Raw genomic sequence first — 21,516 nt, forward strand, 5'->3', positions numbered from 1 at the left:
TATGAAAAAGCCAATAAAATAGATAAACCTTTGGTAAATCTGATCAGAAAAAAGAAAGAGGAAAATCAAATTGTTAGTCTTACAAATGAAAAGGGGGATCTTTCCACCAATGAAGAGGAAATTAGAGAAATAATAAGGACTTACTTTGCCCAACTTTATGCCAATAAATTTGATAACTTAAGTGAAATGGATGACTTCCTCCAAAACTATAGGCTTTATTATTAACAGAGGAGGAGATAAATTGCTTAAATAGTCCCATTTCAGAAAAAGAAATAGAACAAGCTATTAATCAACTCCCCAGGAAAAAATCCCCAGGAGCAGATGGATTTACAGGTGAATTCTACCAAACATTTAAAGAACAATTAGCCCCAATGTTATATAAATTGTTTGAAAAAATAGGGGACGAAGGAGTCCTACCAAACTCCTTTTATGACACAGACATGGTACTGATACCTAAACCAGGTAGAGCGAAAACTGAGAAAGAAAATTATAGACCAATTTCCTTAATGAATATTGATGCTAAAATCTTAAATAAGATATTAGCAAAAAGACTTCAGAAAATCATCTCCAGGATAATACACTATGATCAAGTAGGATTTATTCCAGGAATGCAGGGCTGGTTTAATATTAGGAAAACTATTAATATAATTGATCATATTAATAATCAAATTAATAAGAACCATATGATCATCTCAATAGATGCAGAAAAAGCATTTGACAAAATCCAACATCCATTCCTACTAAAAACTCTTGAGAGTATAGGAATAAATGGACTATTCCTTAGAATAATCAGGAGCATATATTTAAGACCATCAGTAAGCATAATATGCAATAGAAATAAACTACAACCTTTCCCAGTAAGATCAGGAGTGAAACAAGGTTGCCCACTATCACCATTACTATTCAATATAGTACTAGATCGGCAATAAGAGCCGAGAAAGAGATTCAAGGAATTAGAGTAGGAAATGAGGAAATCAAACTATCACTTTTTGCAGATGACATGATGGTATACTTAGAGAACCCCAAAGACTCTGCTAAAAAGCTACTAGAAATAATTCAAAATTTCAGCAAAGTGGCAGGATACAAAATAAATCCACATAAATCCTCAGCATTTTTATATATCACTAACAAAATGCAACAGCAAGAGATACAAAGAGAAATTCCATTCCAAACAAATGTTGAGAGTATAAAGTATTTGGGAATCCATCTACCAAAGAAAAGTCAGGAATTATATGAGAAAAATTACAAAACACTTGCCACAAAAATAAAGTCAGATTTAAATAATTGGAAAGACATTCAGTGCTCTTGGATAGGCCGAGCGAATATAATAAAGATGACAATACTCCCCAAACTAATCTATTTATTTAGTGCTATACCAATCAGACTCCCAAGAAACTATTTCAATGACCTAGAAAAAATAACAACAAAATTCATATGGAAGAATAAAAGGTCGAGAATTGCAAGGGATCTAATGAAAAAAAACTCAGAGGAAGGTGGTCTAAGTGTACCTGATCTAAAGGTATATTATATAGCAGCAGTCATCAAAATCATTTGGTATTGGCTAAGAAATAGACCGGTAGATCAGTGGAACAGATTAGATACAAAGGACAAAAAAGGGTACATCTATAGCAATCTAATCTTTGACAAGCCCAAAGATACCAACATTAGGGATAAAAATTCATTATTTGGAAAAAACTGTTGGGAAAACTGGAAATTAATATGGCAGAAATTAGATATGGATCCACACTTAACACCATATACCAAGATAAGATCAAAATGGGTCCATGATTTAGGCATAAAGAGGGAGATAATAAATAGATTAGAGGAACAGAGGATAGTCTACCTCTCAGACCTGTGGAGGAGGAAGGAATTTATGACCAGAGGAGAACTAGAGATCATTACTGATCACAAAATAGAAGATTTTGATTACATCAAACTAAAAAGTTTCTGTACAAATAATACTAATGCAAACAAGATTAGAAGGGAAGTAACAAACTGGGAAAATATTTTTAAAAGCAAAGGTTCTGACAAAGGTCTCGTTTCCAAAATATATAGAGAACTGACCCTAATTTATAAGAAACCGAACCATTCTCCAATTGATAAATGGTCAAAGGATATGAACAGACAATTCTCAGATGAAGAAATTGAAACTATATCCACTCACATGAAAGAGTGTTCCAAATCACTACTGATCAGAGAAATGCAAATTAAGACAACTCTGAGATAATACTTACACACCTGTCAGATTGGCTAAGATGACAGGAACAAATAATGATGAGTGTTGGAGAGGATGTGGGAAAACTGGGACACTAATACATTGCTGGTGGAGTTGTGAAAGAATCCAGCCATTCTGGAGAGCAATTTGGAACTATGCCCAAAAAGTTATCAAACTGTGCATACCCTTTGACCTAGCATTGCTGTTATTGGGCTTATATCCCAAAGAAATACTAAAGAGCGGAAAGAGACATATATGTGCCAAAATGTTTGTGGCAGCTCTTTTTGTTGTAGCTAGAAACTGGAAGATGAATGGATGTCCATCAGTTGGAGAATGGTTGGGTAAATTATGGTATATGAAGGTTATGGAATATTATTGTTCTGTAAGAAATGACCAGCAGGAGGAATACAGAGAGGCTTGGAGAGACTTACATCAACTGATGCTGAGTGAAATGAGCAGAACCAGAAGATCACTGTACACTTCAACAACAATACTGTATGAGGATGTATTCTGATGGAAGTGGAAATCTTCAACATAAAGAAGAGCCAACTCACTTCCAGTTGATCAATGATGGACAGAGGTAGCTACACCCAGAGAAGAAACACTGGGAAGTGAATGTAAATTGTTAGCACTAATATCTGTCTGCCCAGGTTACATGTACCTTCGGAATCTAATGCTTATTGTGCAACAAGAAAATGGTATTTACACACATGTATTGTATCTAGGTTATATTGTAACACAAGTAAAATGTATGGGATTGCCTGTCATCGGGGGAAGGGAGTAGAGGGAGGGAGGGGAAAATCTGGAAAAATGAATACAAGGGATAATATTATAAAAAAATATATAATAAAAATTATTTAAAAAAAAATCTTATTCTCCTTGACTTCTCTGAATACACTGACACTGTGGATTATTTTTGCTTCCTGGAAACTCTCTTCTAAGTTTTCAGGACACCCCTCTCCTGGCTTTCCTCCCATCTATCTGACCACTCCTTTTCTGTCTCCTTTGCTTCATCATCCTCCAGATCACACTCTCCAACCACAGTTGTCCCTCCAGTGGTCCTCAAACTTTTTAAATAGGGGGCCAGTTCACTGTCTCTCAAACTGTTGAGGGTTACATGTGGCCCACAGGCCATAGTTTGAGAACCCCTGCTCTAGACCTTATTCTCCCATTAGAAAACTTCACTTGGTGAACTCATACAGACTTAAATGCCATCTCTGCTGCTGATTCTCAAATCTCTCTATCCTACCCTTATCTCTCTGCTGACTTCCAATCTCACATTTCCAAAAGCCTTTCAGACATTTTGACTTATTTAACATGTCCAAAACAGAGCTCATTATCATTCTCCCAAAATCTCCACACACATAGACCTTTTCTATTACTATAGAAAGCATGACCTTCCACCCATCCCTCAGGCTTACAACCTAGGAAACATTTGTATTCCTCACTATACCTTGCCTGCCATATCCAACCTTTTGCAAGACCTGTTATTCACCTTTGCCATGTTTTTCAGAGATGGCCCCTTCTTTGCTCTGTCACCACTCTAGTGCAGGCCCTCATTACCTCCTACCTCAATTACTACAATAGCGTGCTTTTGGAGGTAAGGGCAGCAGTGCTGCTTTACCACAGTTTCTCCCCACTCTAATTTATCCTCCACTAAATCCCACTATAGTTGGATTTCCTAAAATCCAACTCTGATCATGTCATCTCCTATTAAATAAACTCTAGTAGCTTCCTATCACCTCCAGGAGCAAGTACCAAATGCTTTTTTTTTTACATTCAAGGCCTTCACAGGCTAGCCCTTTCCTTGTCACAATACTCTTCAATAAAGTGACGCTGCCCCCTTGGCTGCTTCACAAACAAGATACTCAATCTCTGGGCTGCTTATTTTCTCTGGTTGTCTCCCTATTCATGGAAGATTCTCCCTTCTCTCCTACCAAAAAGAGGAAATACCCATACTATTGAGGTCACGAATCCAAAGATAGAGCAAAATGTGGGATAAGATAGAAAAAAAGCAATGAGTATTTGTTAGGCATTTAATAAGTATTTATTGCAATGAGGAATACAAAATAACTTTCAGTCAGCCTCTGCTTTGACAATCTATCTAGGGACAAGTAAATTACAATGAAATTACAAAGTCAGCACTTTTATTCAGGTATCAGTTGAACTATTAGCCTCTGAGGTCCTTCTCAGCTCCTATTCTATGGCTCTTAGGTACAGAATCAAGCACAAATTGGTGTGACATATTGAGTTCAGGTAAGAATTCAGAAGGATTTATTCCACTTGGCTAAAAGACACAAAAGAAACAAGTAATAAACCAAAGGAATCATCAGATACAGACCATAGATATCTCATTTTACAGATGGAAACGCAAGACCATGAGGTATGAAGTTAACTTGTCCAAAATTGTCCTGGTAATAATCAGCTAAGTCAGGACTTATTTGAACCTAAATATTCTGATTTCAAATCCAGGGCTCCTTCTATTATATTTTGACATCTGAGCAAAGTTAAGATGGAGTTGAAGATCTATGCACATGGTAGGAAGACAAAATAACTGAATAGTTCAATTGATTCAAATGGAAAATAATTTGCTCCTTTGTTAAACAGCAATGATACTGGAGACATGAAGACTCTTGAGTAGGGTATCTATATGATGATAAAACTATATTTTTATAGCATCAGTAGGCAGTATTTTCATTCTGATATGGGTTTTTGGAGGGGCTGAAGAGATGGAACAAAAATTCAGTCAAAAGAAAGTGAGAAAGCCATATTATATAAAAGCACATCATTTTTGTTTTGTTTGGGAAAAATAACCCAAGGCTATAGACTTGACACCTGAGAAGAGAGATTACTTTAGGCAGAAGAATTTTACCGGAATGAAAAAGGCATTCTTAAGACAGTATTCTGTCCCTTCTACTAAATGTACTTAAGACCTATTACAGACAGAGGTCTCAAGATTCTAAAGGTCCTAACTTGAAGACATTTCCCCTTTGGTTGCAAGCTCAAACACCCTCAACTTCTCTCCCATTGCCAAGAGTAAACTATGAACTTCCCCAAGATAATTTCTTCCCTATTCTCCCACTGGTGAGATTATTAGATAACTTGAATAATAATTAGTTATTCTGAAAAAAAGATCACCCAAGTCCACAAGATATTTTAGGGTACATATTATGTTAAGCCCAACTACAACATAATCTCGGTGAATATACTTCACAGAATCTTACTTTAATATAGTGGGGTTTTTTTTGGGGGTGCGGGCGGGCAAGGCAATTTAGGTTAAATGACTTGTCTAGGGTCATTCAGATAGTGTCTGAAGCTATATTTGAACTCAGATCCTTCAAACTCCAGGGCCAGTGCTCTTTCCAATGCATCAGCCTAGTCACCCCATCTTACTTTTACATGAACAGCAAAGATTCAATTTTCCCTTTTTTGCTCTCCTGTGTATGACTAATATATAACAAGAAACCACAGCTTTAAAAAACAATAAAACACAGCAATTTGATTACAGAAGACAATATATCTAAACATGAAATATGAAGAAAACTAACAATTGCCATATAACATACTACTGCATTTTTTGGAAATAATTAAAATTTTACCCAATCTTGGGTTACCTGGGGGTTTGCATAAAAGACTGAAACATACAAATAACCTTCTATTGGAGAAAACACTAAAAGCTGAAACTTTGGTAATTTGTCTAAATCAGGCACTGGAGAAAGGTATCCACTTATGCCTGCTTCCAAATTTGTGGTGTATATATGATAGAGAAAAATAATAAATATTCTATGATCAAAGAAAGCATCACTTAGATCATACTGAGGCTTTCACCAGTATTTTAAATGGACATCATCCTAATATTTTTTCCCATAAAACCAAGTAGTAAAAGGATTTTTCCTTTGATGACCGCACCCCCCCCCCAAATGTATTTGTTCAAACTTGGAAAAACTGGCATCCAAACCTGTCAACAGCTTTACAAATGTGTTTACAAATTGGTTAAGTGGAATCCAAAACACATTTTGCCACAGGAACAATATTACATGTCAGTAACCAGGCTCTCAAATCTGCTTACAACAGCCCATTATGCCTAATAGTCATCTGAATTATAGTTTTATATAAATAGTACAGAATATAAACATTAGGTATGACAATCCTATTGGAATATTCAACTCACCATTAATTTATTAAAAGTCCTGGCATATTAATATATGTTTAATGATTAAGTGACTGCTATCACAAAAGTGTTGTAATAAAGCTTTTAGTATATATAGAAACTTTCTTCTTGTACATCATTTCCTTGAGGGATAAACCCAGTAATAGAATTTCTGGGTCAAATGGTATGTACATTCTGCTTTTATGTACTAACTTTAAATTTCTGTAATTATTTGCACAATTTCATATTATCTTCCAAAAGGTCATACTATTTCACAACTTGGCAAACAACATGCCTATTATTCCACAATATCTCCAACAATGACTCTCCACATTTTTTGTCATCTTTTGCAGTGTGTGGTGAAATCTAAGGATTACTTTAATTAGCAATTTTCTTATTATTAGTGTGAGAAGTACTGAAAAGTTCCGTTGCCATAGAGTGTTGCAAGCTTTGGGATAGTATAAGATAGTGGGTACTACTGACCAATAGGTTTTTTAGAATGTGAAAGTTTAAGGAAGGTTAAGAATCCACAGAACAATTAAGTTCAATCTCTCAGAAGGCTTGAGCAAACAAGGAATTGAGGGGCTAGGAAGGCCCAGGATGATTCAATCACAAAGAGTCTAATGATTTTGAGAAAACCACAAACTTAAGATAATAGCTCATCTAGCCCAAACTAGTTGGGGTCAGAGACTTGATGACCAAGTCACTACTGCAGGTGCTTAATAGGCTAATTGAATATTAAACAACACATCCTATGGGAGGAGTTTTCTACCATTTTTGAACAAGGGATGAATGATTGGGGACCGACATGATATTTGGGGGGAACATGTAATGGGTATAACAGAAAGATTGTAACCTGGAAGGGAACGGACCAATCTGGTCTCTAAAAAGAGGGACTGCACCAAACTAACAAGTATGAAGCTTTTTCCACTTCTGTGCTCAGGGCTCCCTCTTCCCAAAAAGGAATGGATCCCCTTTTTGGCCAGAAACATGAAGACGATCCCTTAAAATTCTTCTTTAATAAATTTCCCTCAATTATCTGATTTTCATTATCAAGTGTGTTTATATTAGTGATTTGGAATATTTTTGTATATGGTTGTGAAGACTATGTAATTTTTTTGAGAACTGTTTGTTCATATTCTTTAATCATTAATTTACTGGGGATTGGCTATTAGTCATGTATATTTGTTAATTTTTTTATGCATCTTAGATACCAAATCCTTTAGAAGGATCTTAATAAATGTATGTTAATATATTGGATTACTTGCCATCTAGGGGGAGGGGATGGGAGAAAGGGAGAGAAAAAATTTAGAACACAAGATTTTATAAGAGTGAATGTTGAAAATTATCCATGTATATACTTTGAAAATAAAAGGCTTTTATTAAAAACAAAAGAAAGGAAAAAGAAAGTGAACAAACTATTTTTAAAATGCATGTATGTTAAATGAGAATGAATGATCTGACTAAATTATCTTAATAGCTGTGTTTTTTTTCCCATTTTAAACTGCCTAATTATTTTAGAGATGAAAACAAAAAGTAATTTGTGGGGTATGCCTGTTAAATTTCCATAAATCAATGTGTGAGTACCTAACTTCTGTGAAGAAAACAATACTGATAAATTGTCAACAGAGTGGAAAGAGCATCATTATTATAACAACTATAATACTACCACAAACTAGCTAGCTAACTATGTTGCTCTGGGCAATTTTCAAAATAATTCAATAAACATTAAATGCCCACTATGTACCAGTTATGTTAAACTCTATTTGTTTCCCTTCTGCTTTAAATCAAAGAAAGTCAGTTTTAGACAATAACAGAATTGCTAGTCTAACCCCCTCACTTTACAAATAAAAGAAACCAAGGCTCAGAAAGTAGCCAAGTCAGATCTTAAACCCAGATCTCCTAATTATACTATGTTGGGCTACCTCCCCCCTAATTTATTCATATATGGTTTAAAATGATTTAGTTCAATAACTCATTTATTTGTTATGATAAACACATAAAGAAATCTGTTTCAACAATAAGTCTTAGTTATCTTTCTGGCCGCAAAAATTAAAGGTATTTGAAACAGACCCCTTTAGGTTTCCTAGCTACAGAGTTTATCAAAAGTCCCTATTGTTTGGTAATAAACCTTGACAGGATACACCTGACGGAAGGAAGAGAGCCTTTAAGTGAAGTTAGTATATACCAGACAAAGAAATATAGAGAGAAGCAAAAGGAGTAAAATCAGGGAAAGGCTATTTCCTGACTGACAATCATTGTACTAAGATATTGCTAGTTTCTCCTCACTGTGAGTAAGAAAAAAATAGGAGTGTAATTTGGAGGGGAAAAAAAAGGAAGGTTCGCATTCTTCAATTGTGCAAATAGCAACAGTTAAGCCAGTTAGGCCTAAATACCACTGTTAAGGTGAGATCAACAGCTCCAGAAGTGAACCAGCAGACAGATGGCTGGAGTTGAAGTGACTTTAGAAGATAATGAAGTATTATTGCCTTTCCAAAGAAAACTGTAAGTATAAAAATGGAAGAATACCAGTCAAAGTATATATTGTAAAAATTAGAGGTAGTAGAGTCAGTATAATTTAAAGGATGCCAAATACATATGTATTTTTTAATCTTTTCTATTTTCCCTCCAAAGGGAAGTTTTCTTTCAAAACTTAATTAAACACTTAAACAGTCATAATTTGAGGTCAAAGGGTAAATTTGCATATCTCCACTAAAGATTAGCTGTATACAGGATAAATGTTGGCCTTAGAAAAGAAGAGCAACTCTTCCTCTGAAAAAGAAAGAAATCACCAAAAGATATGTTGAGTGACAGTGAAACATTTTCATGTTTAAGGCAGAATTTAACTTTGAATTTCTTATTAAAAATCATCATCTGGAAGGAGGCAGGATACAGTAGCACTGGGGAACCTGAGGGAATTTATAGAAGAACTACCGCCATTTTGAAAATATGGTAAAATGATAAAAAGGACTGCCAAATAACAAAAGCTGGTGGGATAAATGTGCAGTGGGTTCAGTTCTCTGGCTTTTTTCAAAAAGTATTTATGACCAAAAAGTATAAGAGAGGAGCAACTAGAGAGTGGGATGATATGGCAGTTGGAATAGAATCACATCATGAAATGGGGAAAGTGAGTATAGAATTTTAATATGAGAAGCAATGAAATACCTGACCACATAATTCATGCTGTATAGGAAAATCAACTGGGGCCAAATTAAACAATAAATTAGAGGAAATGTGGCTAAGTAAAAAGTCTGTAGTATATGGAGAGAACCAAATTCATGAGCTCAGCTACAGATCAGTATGATGTGAAGGGAGGGTATGGAGATACTTGTTCATAGTTGTTATGGAACAGAGATGGTTAAAAGAGTCACAGACAAGGAACTATAAGAAAAGGATGTCATTTGGATATCCAATAGTGAAGTCTCTAAGGAAGAAAGTAATAAAATAGCACAAAATAAATTTATGATAAAATAATCAAAGAACATTCAAATGGCTTCTTGATGGTGGTAGGTGGGAATAAGACTATAGATTAAAGTTTTACTAAAAGGAGCATTGCTTTTCTCATTAAATCAAGGGAATAGTAGGGGAAGATGAGTGCACCATGGGTGGGAGGCATATCAAGAAAATCAAGATGTAGTCAAAGAATTTAAACAAAAAAAAAAATAAATAAGGGTTGAACAGGAACAGCTAAGTGTTAGTAGGATTGGACATAATAGTATGGAGTGGAATTGAGGAAGGACTGAATAAGTTACGATTTATAATTATGATGAAATACTACTGTACTATAAGAAATAACAACAAGATGATTTCAGAAAAACCTAGGAAGATTTATATGATCTGATACAAACTGAAATGAGAACCAGGAGAAAACTGAACAAATAATATCAATATTATAAAGAAAATCAAATGCTATTATGATCAACACAATGATTCATGATTCCAAAAGACCCAAGGAAAAAATGCTATCTCCTTCTAGCAAAAAAAACTGATCAACTCTGAATACAGATGGAAGCATATTTTTAAAACTTTTACTGTTATATTACCTAACATGTCTAATCGAAATCAAGATGCTTGTCTTCTCAAGGAAGGGGGAAGAGCCAAAATGAGGGAAAGAACTTGGCACTCAAAAAATGATTGAAAAAAAATTTTTACATGTAATTAAGAAATTTAACAAAATGAATAAAAATTAATTTAAAAAAAGATTTTTGAGATCCCTTCTAAGTCCAATATAGACTGAAAGGGCATAGGGATAGGATACAACAGTAACAAGAGTGAGGAAATAACTGTTGATAGTGTCTTGTTATTAAAATACAAAGGAAAGAGGTTAGGAGAGAATTCGAGTCAGAAAATGGACACAAGTTCTCAAAGAAAAGTGGTCTTGGCAAATGAAGTGTCAACTCTATAAACATAAATGATTTTTGTTTAAAAGCTAGAGGCTCAGCAACCACTATCTGAGCACTTTCTTAAGAAGAGAAACAAGTATAATTTTTCAAGTGTTGTTGATAAAGGTATCATTTCCAAAATATACAGAAAATTGAGTCAAATTTCTGAGAATTCAAGTCATTTCCCAATTGATAAATGATCAAAGGATATGAACAGGAAGGTTTCAGGTGAAGACATTAAAGCCATCTACAATCATATGAAAAAAATGTCCTAAATCACTATTGATTAGAGAAATATAAATTAAAACAACTAAGAAGTACCACCTCATATTTATCAGATTGGCTAATATGAAAAAAAATGGAAAATGATAAATATTGAAGAGGATATGGAAAAATTGAAAATATAATGTATTGTTGGAGTTCTGCACTGATACAACCATTCTGGATAGCAATTTGAAACTATGTCTTAAGGGCTATAAAATTGTGCATGCTTTTTGAATTAGTATGTATGTATATATCCCAAAGACAATATGAAAAAAGGGAAAAGGACCTACATAAACAAAAGATATTTATAGCAGCTCTTTTCATACTGGCAAAAAATGGGAATGCCCATCAATTGAAGAATGGCTGAACAAATTGTGGTATATGATTATAACATAATATCAGGATTTTTAAAATGATGAGCAAGCAGATTTCAGAAAATCCTGGAAATATTTACATGAATTGATACTGAGTTTAGTGAATAGAACCAGGAAAAGATTGTACACAGGATCAGCAACAATATATGATGAAACTTTGATAGATATAACTCTTCAGAGCAATAAAATGATCTAAGACAATTCCAAAAGATTCATGATAAAAAACTGCTGTCCACATCTAGACAAAGAACTTTGGAGTCTGAATGCAGATCGAGGCATACTATTTTCACTCTTTTTTTTTTTTCTCTCATGGGTTTTCCCTTTTGTTCTGACCTTTCTTTCACAACACGACTAATGAGGAAATATGTTTAATATGATTGTATATGGATAACCTCTACCAGATTACTTGCCATTTTGGGAAAGGAGAAAGGAAGGGAAAAAGAAAAAAAAGATGGAATTTTCATATAAAGATGAATGCTTAAAACTATCTTTATATGTAATTGGAAAAAAATAAAATATTAAGTGAAGAAACAATTATAGGTGTTTTGAGTACTGACAAATCTTTTGGGGGAAGTATGGATGAATGAATTGAGAAAGGTCTTGAAAGTCAAGCAGAAGGGGCAGCTAAATGGTGCAGGATAGAGAACTGCCCCTGAGGTTGGGAGGACCTGAGTTCAAGTCAAGTCTTAGACACTTAACACTTCTTAGCTATATGACCCCAGAAAAGTCACATTACCCCAATTGCTTCACCTAAAAAACAAATTAATTAAATAAAAATAAGCTGCTCAGCAGAGCAGCTGAGAACTGACACTTGAATGGTGAAGCTAAGTTTTCTAAGTACAGCACCTCAAGCCCACAATTGTTAAGCATGCGCCAGTGTTTGGTAAATTAAGTTCATAGTCTCTGGAATCAGATTATTTCTTGGTAAAGGTGAATGATGGCAACAGAAACAGAAAATGATCAAATGAAAATCTTGTTAGTAATACAATAAATGCATCCCTCCAAAGTAAGCTTATAAGGCAAAAAATAAATGAAGCAGTTTATATTTAATTAAACATTGGAAGGTCAAGACAATATACTACATGGCAAGTAAGATTATATATTAATCTTAGATTAACATATAAATAATACAATATTCATATACCAATATAAATATAATTTATATACAATAAATTATATATAATAATATTAATGATATCATTAATATGTTAATCTAAGATTAAATATTTCCCTTACATATCATTTTGGGTAGAATAAAAATTACAGACTTAAAATTCTATCCAAATGGCAATCGATTATCCATCTTTGAGCTAAAATTAAAATGTACATATCAGAGCAATCTTATAATTACAAAAACTAAAAATACCCAAGTCCTCACATTACTGCATTATTGAGGCATTTCTAGTATTTTAATACTTGTTTGCCATCTTGTATTTATGTAAAAACCAGAGAGATCCAAATTTCACATATATAAAAAGTTATTACTTTAAATCAGTACCATATTTTTATTTGAACCCAGAAAGAGATATATTTCTATATAAAAAAGACTAAATTTATTATAAATTATAAAATTCATAAATTATATATATAAATATCCAATCTTTTCATTAAAAATTCTTTTAATTGGGGCAGCTATGTGGTGCAGTGGATAGGGCACCAGTCCTGAAGTCAGGAGTACCTGAGTTCAAATTTGACCTCAGATACCTAACATTTCCTAGCTGTGTGACTCTGGGCAAGTCACTTAACCCCAACTGCCTCAGCCAAAAAACAATTCTTTTAACATTTCGCACAATTAACTATCATTTTGTATTTACTATCAACATAACAAACTGGTTAATACAATAAAGTTCTGCCACACAATGCTTTTTTGTCTCAAAAAGGCAGATCAGAATTTTTTTTTAATAAAATGCCTTTTTACAGAAATAAGTTTAAGAAAATTTTATTTCTATAAAAGATGATGTTTTACACAACAATCATATTAAAATGTTATTCATGACAAAGCAAAACCAAATTTGTTTCTGCATCTTTCCCTCTGCAAGCTTTTCAAAAAAGAAGCAAAGAAACTTAAATGTGTTACCAAATGATGAATTAAAACTAACCAGTTGGTTTTAGCACATGCAAACAAGCCGCATGACAAAAACCAGAGATTTAATTATTGTGCTAATTTCATGCAGCATTATAAGGCAAAGGGCCAATTTTATGGGGACATTTAATGTAAGGTGCTAATCTCATGCAGAGAAGAAAAATAGTTTTCATGTCATTGAGAAGAAAAGTATACAAAGTAAAGGGGATCTCTAAAGTCACTCAGAGAGAAAAGAATCCTTGAGCTTCCATGATTCTGATAGATCATGAAAGCCATAGGGAGAACACCACATATAAGATAGCCCTTGGTCAGGAATCAGGAGTTAGGCAATCTGAATGTTCTAAAATCAAACTGACATTAAACTAAAACTTTCACCCTTAGTCAAGTCAGTATTTGTGCACCTGAAAATGTCAGGGTTCAACTACAGAATCTTCCAATTTCATAAAAGATTCATCATGAATGGCTGGATCTAATAGTGAAAGGTAAAAGGCACAAAGTTCCCTCCCAGAAGTTTAATTTACCAGTGTCCACTGATTTTCTCATTCTACTTACCTAGCCTTGATGACATTACTGACAGGATAGAAGCTTCCTGTACACACTGATCATTTGAGCAGCAAAGCACATACACTCACTATAGGTTTCATTTTCTAGGGTAGCTGAACCTGAACCAAAACACAAGGTAACAACCAACCAGAGTCCCTAACACATTCAAGGAAACAAGTGCATACTCAATGCTTGCCTTCACAGTTCTGTTTTGCTCCCTTTCTCACTGAGCAAATAAATATTTTCATATTTTCCCCAATTATTTCTGCAAATCCATTGAAAATATTTTAGCTTCACAACATCACATGAAGTTGTGGAACATTGAAAAAAATGTTAAGATCTGTAATGGAGGGACAGCTAGGTGGCACAGTTATCTGGAATTATTAGAGATTGAGATGTTCTGATAACTCAATTATAATCACATACATGCAGATACTGTTTCCTCATCTGGAAAAGGAGGAAGTATTTGTGGCACAAAAAAAAAAAAAAAAAAAGCATTGTAATCTGAGGAGAGGAATTCAAATTCCTTGTACTCACTCATGAACTTTTTCCAAGTCCCTCAACTGTTCAGAATTTCAATTTCATTTGTAAAATAGGAACAAAAGCATTTCTATCTGTCACAGGGTTGTAAGAATCAAATAAAGGAAACATGGAAAACCACTCTGCAAATCACAAAACATCAGAGTATCATTATTATCAGAAGATCTCTAAGGTCCCTCAAGTTGAAAACATTACTTTTTTATTGACATTATTGTTGCTGTTATTTTGGAGAGAAAACACAGATCTGATTTCACTGACTCCCCAAGGGGGGAAATCAGTTCCCACTTTGCCACCTGCTGAAAAAACTGCCTGGGGCATTCAGAGGTTTAAGCATCCATGTTACCAGGTAGGCAGTCTGGGTCAAAGTCTTCAGGTCCTTTCTGACTCAAGGGCAGGGTCTCTATAAGCTATACCAGTATTCTTTTTTTCCCCAATAGAAATCGTTTTTAAACTGTATTTCATATGCCCTTGAATTAAAAATATATGTAAACTAATTTAATTAGGTTACATCTCATGGTCATCAACATAGGAATAGAAGTTCTTAAAATTAAGGCATTAATACACATAAGGATATAGTAGGTGGAATAGGACAAAGGGCTGAAACAATAAGGAATTCAGAAGTTACACTAAAACATGCAGTCACTAAAAGTCCTCAGTGTCAGAGAAGAGTAATAGTCATTTGGCTTCTTATAAAAGGTAGCATAATAACTATATAGCTACATAGCCTCTTGGGCAGGACAATAATCATAATGATGATTTTTAAAAAGTATTTTAAGGTTAATTAGCACTTCCCCCCCCCCAAAAAAAAACACTCTATAAGTAAGAAGTATTCTCTCCTGTGGGAAAAACAGAACACTAATGCATTGGGTAGAGTTGTGAAATGATAAAACCATTCTGAAGAGCTATAAAACTCTGCATACTCTTTGATCCAACAGTATCTCTACTGGGTCTGTATCCCAAAGAGATCATAAAGAAGGAAAAAGGACCTGCATGTGCAAAAATGTTTGTAGTAGCTCTTTTTGTAGTGGTAAGGAATTGGAAATTGAGTGGATGCCCAACAATTAGAGAATGGCTAAATAAGTTACATAATATGAATGCAATGGAATATTATTCTATAAGAAATGATGTGCAAACTAATTTCAGAAAAGCCTGGAAAGACTTAGGAACTTAGGCTGAATAAAGCAAACAGAACCAAGAGTATGTTATACACAATAACAATAAGACTATATGATAATAGGCTTGGCTTTTCTAAGATAATTCCAATAGACTTGGGATGGAAAATGCCATTTGCATTAAGAGAAATAACTATGGTTATTTTTCTTTCTCACGGTTTTTTCTCTTTTGGACAGATTTTCCTTGCCCAACATGACAAATATAGAAATATGTTTAAAAGGACTGGACATGTTTAACCTAAATCAGACTGCTTGCTGTCTTAGGAAGAGGGGAGAAAAAGGGAGGGAGGGAGAAAAATTTGAAACACAAAAGTCTTGCAAAAATGTATTTGGAAAAAAAAATTAATTACTATTGAGAAAAAAATAAAATTAAATAATTAAAAAATATGATCCCCATAGGTACTCAAAGTGTCATCTTCACCTTATCAATTAGGAAATGAAGTCTGATTGTCCAGGGTCACAAAAATAGTTACAGAAATCAGAATTTGATCTAGGTCTCCTGATTCCATGTCTACCTCGCACTGCTTCTAAAATCACTGCACATTTTTGTATATCACTAACACAATGAGTCATGGGACAAATTTGTTGCTAGGAGTATACTACACTGCAAAATTGATTCTAATAAAAACATGTTGCGGGTAGGCACTATGTGTGTTATCAGCCCCATTTAACAGATGGCAAATCTAAGTAGATATAAATGGGGTGAAATAAAGGAACAAAATTACCCCAAAATTCTGTACCTAACTCTGTACTAGGTTATTTGAGTCCCTGCAGTTCCAACAGCTAGAATTTTTTCAGCAGAAAAAAATGATACTTGTGTACACATAACAACATCCCCCTTCACCCTTTTTCTCCAAGATCTCACGAATGTGTGACTTTTACTTAATTCCAGATCCAACCAACGCTAAAAACTGTATCTTTAATTCATAACAATCTTCCTTTTTTTTTTTTTTTCTCTCTGAGGCTAGAGTGAAGTGACTTGCCCAGGGTCACACAGCTAGGAAGTGTTAAGTGTCTGAGACCAGATTTGAACTTGGGTCCTCCTGAATTCAAGGCTGGTGCTCTATCCACTGCGCCACCTAGCTGCCCCTAATTCATAACAATCTTGAAAATGCAGTATAACTCTTGCACCAATAAATTAGCTTACTTCATTTATAAGCTAAACTAACATTAGTTAGTGATCAATAAGCATGATATTACCTAATTCCTCCTTTCATTCAATTCCCCACAATATAACTGCTACCCCTCATGCATATAAATAGCATTATTCTTAGGGATTCCAGTGATCTACATAGCACCAACAATTGATATGACTCTGATATAAAACAGAGATGCCGAGAAGAGATTGCTAAAATCTGAGTGGCTCACTGCTCCCAACAACTGTGAAGCTGTATTATTTCTGTCTCTTCATAATGGGCTTTCTTCTGCAGTTTGAACCTCCAATTCACCACCCTAATGGCCATTTCTACTCTACACAATTTGCTCCTAACATAGATAGCAACTTCTCTTTGCTCATCTCTTCTCCCTTCAACAAGCTTCCTCCCAACCACTAGCACCTTCCCCATTTCCCTGTCAGCATTTCTCATGCCATTTAGAGAAAAGAGGTGAGAACAATCTTTCCTTCTGATCAGCACACCAACTCTTTTCAATGTATACTGAGGAGATAAAGTAAGTTTTTCTGCTATCTTACAAAAAGATTTCCTGATCCATTACGAGCCAGCTGTGGAGGAGGAGTTTACTACCTTACTAGAAAGACTGTCAGAGAGAAGCTGATGAGATCTGATGGCAGCTTGAGCTTTGGCTCTCAATGGCCAAATTCTTTATGCTTGAGGTTGCCATATGTCTGGATAACTGAGACACAGATGAATTCATTCTAATGAAAATGCCATGAAAGTATTAATATTCAGCAAAATATTCACCACCTACCTTTGTATATTTTAGCTTCAAAATAGATGGCCCATAAATGATGACCAACATGTTAAACACTGCAAATTCAAGTGAAAAGGAATCTGTGACTACTTTTCCTTTATCCCTGCTCTGGTCAGTCCCTTACATTACTTCCCATAATTCTTGTCATTTTCATTGCCTATTTTATTTCCGTATTCCTTACCTAGAGTCTAAAATGACAAGTACAAGAAGTGAATGGACACAGTAGAAAATTACCTTTTTGTATCTTTTTTCATCACCACCTCTGGTTTCTATATTTTTGGTTTGAAGGGGTATAAATTATGTGTAGGGAGATCTCAAACTATTTATTTAGGCAAAGTTGAGTAACCATTTTTCTATTTTTAGGGGCACTGAGGTACAAAGGAAAATAATTAACGGAGGTCTAATAAAATGTAAAACTAAAAATTTAGTTAGTTCTTGCTGTTTTAAAAGAGAAGTAGAAAACATCTGAGCCTCACATTTTTAAAATTATACATAAAAGAGTAAAAGTTATTCAATTAAGATCATAAAATTAAACAATCACTTTGGTTTGTTAATTAACAACTAAATCTATGGTCAGCAACACAAGCATCAACTAAATACTTTTAAATCCAGCAAATCTTGGAACCATAAATCACTCAGAAGATAAGACAGGACCTGCTTGGGGGGAAAAACCAAATAACTAGAAAAAATTATTTTCCTCTAAAGAATGTTTTACATTTGGAATATCTGTTTACTTTTAAAAGACTGTGATCATTAGTGCAGAAACGTCTCATTTTTCTGGTCTAATAATAAAATCATTATGTTGTAAGGTTTACAAACACACTTTCAAATGCCTAAGAAAAATATATTGAGCAAAGCAGCTACATTTATCATCAGTCCCATTTTACAGATGTCAAAACTAAGGCTCAAAGAAATTATGTGATTGTTTATGTCCACATAACTATTAAGTGCTGAAGGTCAAATCCATGTTTCTCCTGATTTCATGTCTAGTACTATTTCTATTATACCATTTTGTGTCTGCAAATTAAAGATTTTTCATGAATTCGGTTTATAGATAAGTGAAGAAAATCTCTTTAAGTATACATCCTTTTAAACTGTATTATTCATATTTCTCTTGTAAAAAAAAAAAGCACTAAATCTGCTGTAGTCCTTCTATTTATTATCCTATTCCCTTCTTTGTTTAACTTCCAAATTTCTTAAAAATGCCACAAAAGACATGAACAGCAGTTTTCAGAAGAAAAAAATCAAAACTATCTATCTATGGTAACATTTTAAAAATGATCTAAATTACTACTGATTAAAGAAATGCAAATTACAACACCTTTGAAGTACCTCACACCTCTGGCTAATGATAAAGAAAGATGATGAATGTTGGAAGGGATGTGAAAAAATTGGGGAACTAATACACTGTTGGTGGATTTATGAACTGGTTCGACCACTGTGAAGAATTTGGAACTATGTTCAAAGGGCTATAAATTATATATCCTTTGACTCCTAATGGGTCTGTATCCCCAAAAAAATCAAAGAAAAAAGAAAAGGACTTATATGTACAAAAACTTACAGTAGGTTTTTTTGATGGTAGCAAATAATAGGAAATTGAGGGGATGGCTAAAGAAGTAGTGGTATATGACTGTTACAAAATACTATTGTGCTATAAGACATAACAAACAAGATGGTTTCTAAAAAACAAACAAACCTGGGAAGATTTGTATGAACTGAGGTTAAATGAAATGAGCAGAACGAGCATAACACTGTACACAGTAACAGTGATGATGACATACTGATCAACTGTGAAAGACAATGATCAATATAGTGATACAAGATAATTCCAAAGGACTCATGATTAAAAGAAAAAAAAAAAAATGCTATCTCCAGAAAGAATGCAAATCGCAGCATAATTTTATCATTTATTTTTCTTGAATTTTTTTTTGGCAACATGGCTAATACAAAAATGTTTTATATGATTTAACATGTCTTAACTGATATCATATTGGTTGCCTTTCAATATATGGGGGGGGGGAGGAGAGTAGAAGAAAAGAGACAATCTGGAACTTAAATTTTAAAATGAATAAATGCTAAAAAAAATAAATAATGGTGGTTGTTTTTTTTTTTTTAAAGACCTATCAGATACTGACTGTTGCTTCCCTGACTTTCTTCCTCCCTAAGACCTGACTATCAATCCTATTAATCCTAGAGACACTTATAAAACTGCCAAATTCCAATGTTTTTGCCAAAGAACTCCATCCTCATTTTCACTTTATGACTAGTGTTTTCAGTTACCACCCATCAACCAGATCAGAGCAATGGTTGCAGAATGTTTGAGGGAAACTAGCTCTGATTATATCATAGTCAAATGCAGTCATGGTGCAGATTATGCAAAGACTACTGGTACTGGAGTCAGAAGAATAAGATTCAAGTTTTGAGGTGCTATACCTGCACAAAGGATTTCCCTCAGCTTCAGTTTTCCCATCAGTAAAATGGGATAATATTCTATTTCTATGATTCTGTGTTCTCATCAATATGAGTACTTCCTCCAATCAGTCATGAAGACTACAATATTTTGATGCATGCATTTGTGTTTGTCCATAGTTGTGCAGGTGATTATAAAGTCAAATAATAGAATATATATATATATATAGATAGATAGATAGATAGATATAGATATAAAAGCACCTTATAAATCATAAATATATGTATGTATGTATATATTGTGATTTTGTAATTTCCTCAGTAACTGAACTGACATTTGCTTAGTTGTGACACGCCTTGCCTTACGTTCATTATTTTTGTATGACATTAGTCATTCCTAAAGATACTTTTGTTTACATGAAATGAAGGTACTACCTGATCCTATATAATTTAAAGATAACAAATTGTTCATTAGCAATCAGTGCTTTGATTCTATTTCCTTGAAAATGGAACAACATTTTTAAAAGTTTTCATAAAGCCTTTACTATTTCTTATTTTATAATACAAAATCACCTTTTCCCAATTAATGATGAAATTTTTGGTCAATTACTTAAATAAAAGTAAATCTCGGAAACTATAAACCACTAAGAAAGATAAGGTGAAATCTTTTTGTACCTTCTGGTTTGTTTAGGTACAAGAAAAAACAAAAATAACTGAAAAAAATTGTGGGAAGGGAAGGTTTCAAGTTAGGTGACTGACAGAAAAAAAACTAACGAGCCTATGATTTCACGTGAAGTGAGAAAATTAAAATTATGTAAATAGACCAGGGCACAAAGTATCTGCTTTCCAGAAAAGTCAGTCAGGAAACCAGACAAAAGAACTTTGACAAACAGGGATCAAGACCTAGACAACAGGTTTGGATAACAGACAAAAACCCCAATAAATAATAACTAAATTAAACAATGTATTTGCCCAATTCTTGCTTGAGTCTAGAACTACTCATGTTGGAGGGCTTGAGCCACAACCAAACATACTACCTGGAATGAGGGAGGGAATAAGAGAGTTGATAATACATATAAAGAACATGTACATGATGTGGTCTACTTAGCATAAAATTTTACTAGAAGGAAAACTGCATTAATAATGCTAATAACTAGCATTTAAATAGTATTATAATGAAAAGAATTATAAATATCTCATTTTCTTATTGATTCTAGTACATTGTGTTCTGGTTTAAAAAAAAAAACACACAATAAGCTATTATAGTATCTGTTCCCACAATATAAAAATTTGAGACAATAACTTAGAAAATTCTGGTCAAATAAACTTTTTTTCACTGGAATGTACTTGTATTCAAAATATGCTGTGGTACAACAGAAAGAACCATAAACTTACAATCAGAAGCCTTGAATTTGAATCATGGCTGTGCCACTTTCCTGCATCACTTTGGCCCTC

The 21,516-nt window shown here is 33.8% G+C and overlaps 2 protein-coding genes across 2 annotated transcripts in view; one reads left to right on the forward strand and one right to left on the reverse strand.

Moving 5' to 3' along the window:
* EFL1 (elongation factor like GTPase 1) overlaps positions 1–21,516 on the reverse strand; it is a 213,218-nt gene that overhangs the window by 146,466 nt on the left and 45,236 nt on the right. The gene's annotated exons all lie outside the window — the stretch shown is intronic.
* SAXO2 (stabilizer of axonemal microtubules 2) overlaps positions 8,527–21,516 on the forward strand; it is a 91,973-nt gene continuing 78,983 nt past the window's right edge. Inside the window, exon 1 of the mRNA XM_074295260.1 lies at positions 8,527–8,870. Coding sequence (XP_074151361.1) covers positions 8,809–8,870 — 62 coding nt within the window. The 5' untranslated portion in view covers positions 8,527–8,808. The remainder of the gene's footprint in view (positions 8,871–21,516) is intronic.

This window comes from Sminthopsis crassicaudata, chromosome 2 (genome assembly GCF_048593235.1).
Source record: "Sminthopsis crassicaudata isolate SCR6 chromosome 2, ASM4859323v1, whole genome shotgun sequence".
Classification (NCBI taxonomy): domain Eukaryota; kingdom Metazoa; phylum Chordata; class Mammalia; order Dasyuromorphia; family Dasyuridae; genus Sminthopsis; species Sminthopsis crassicaudata.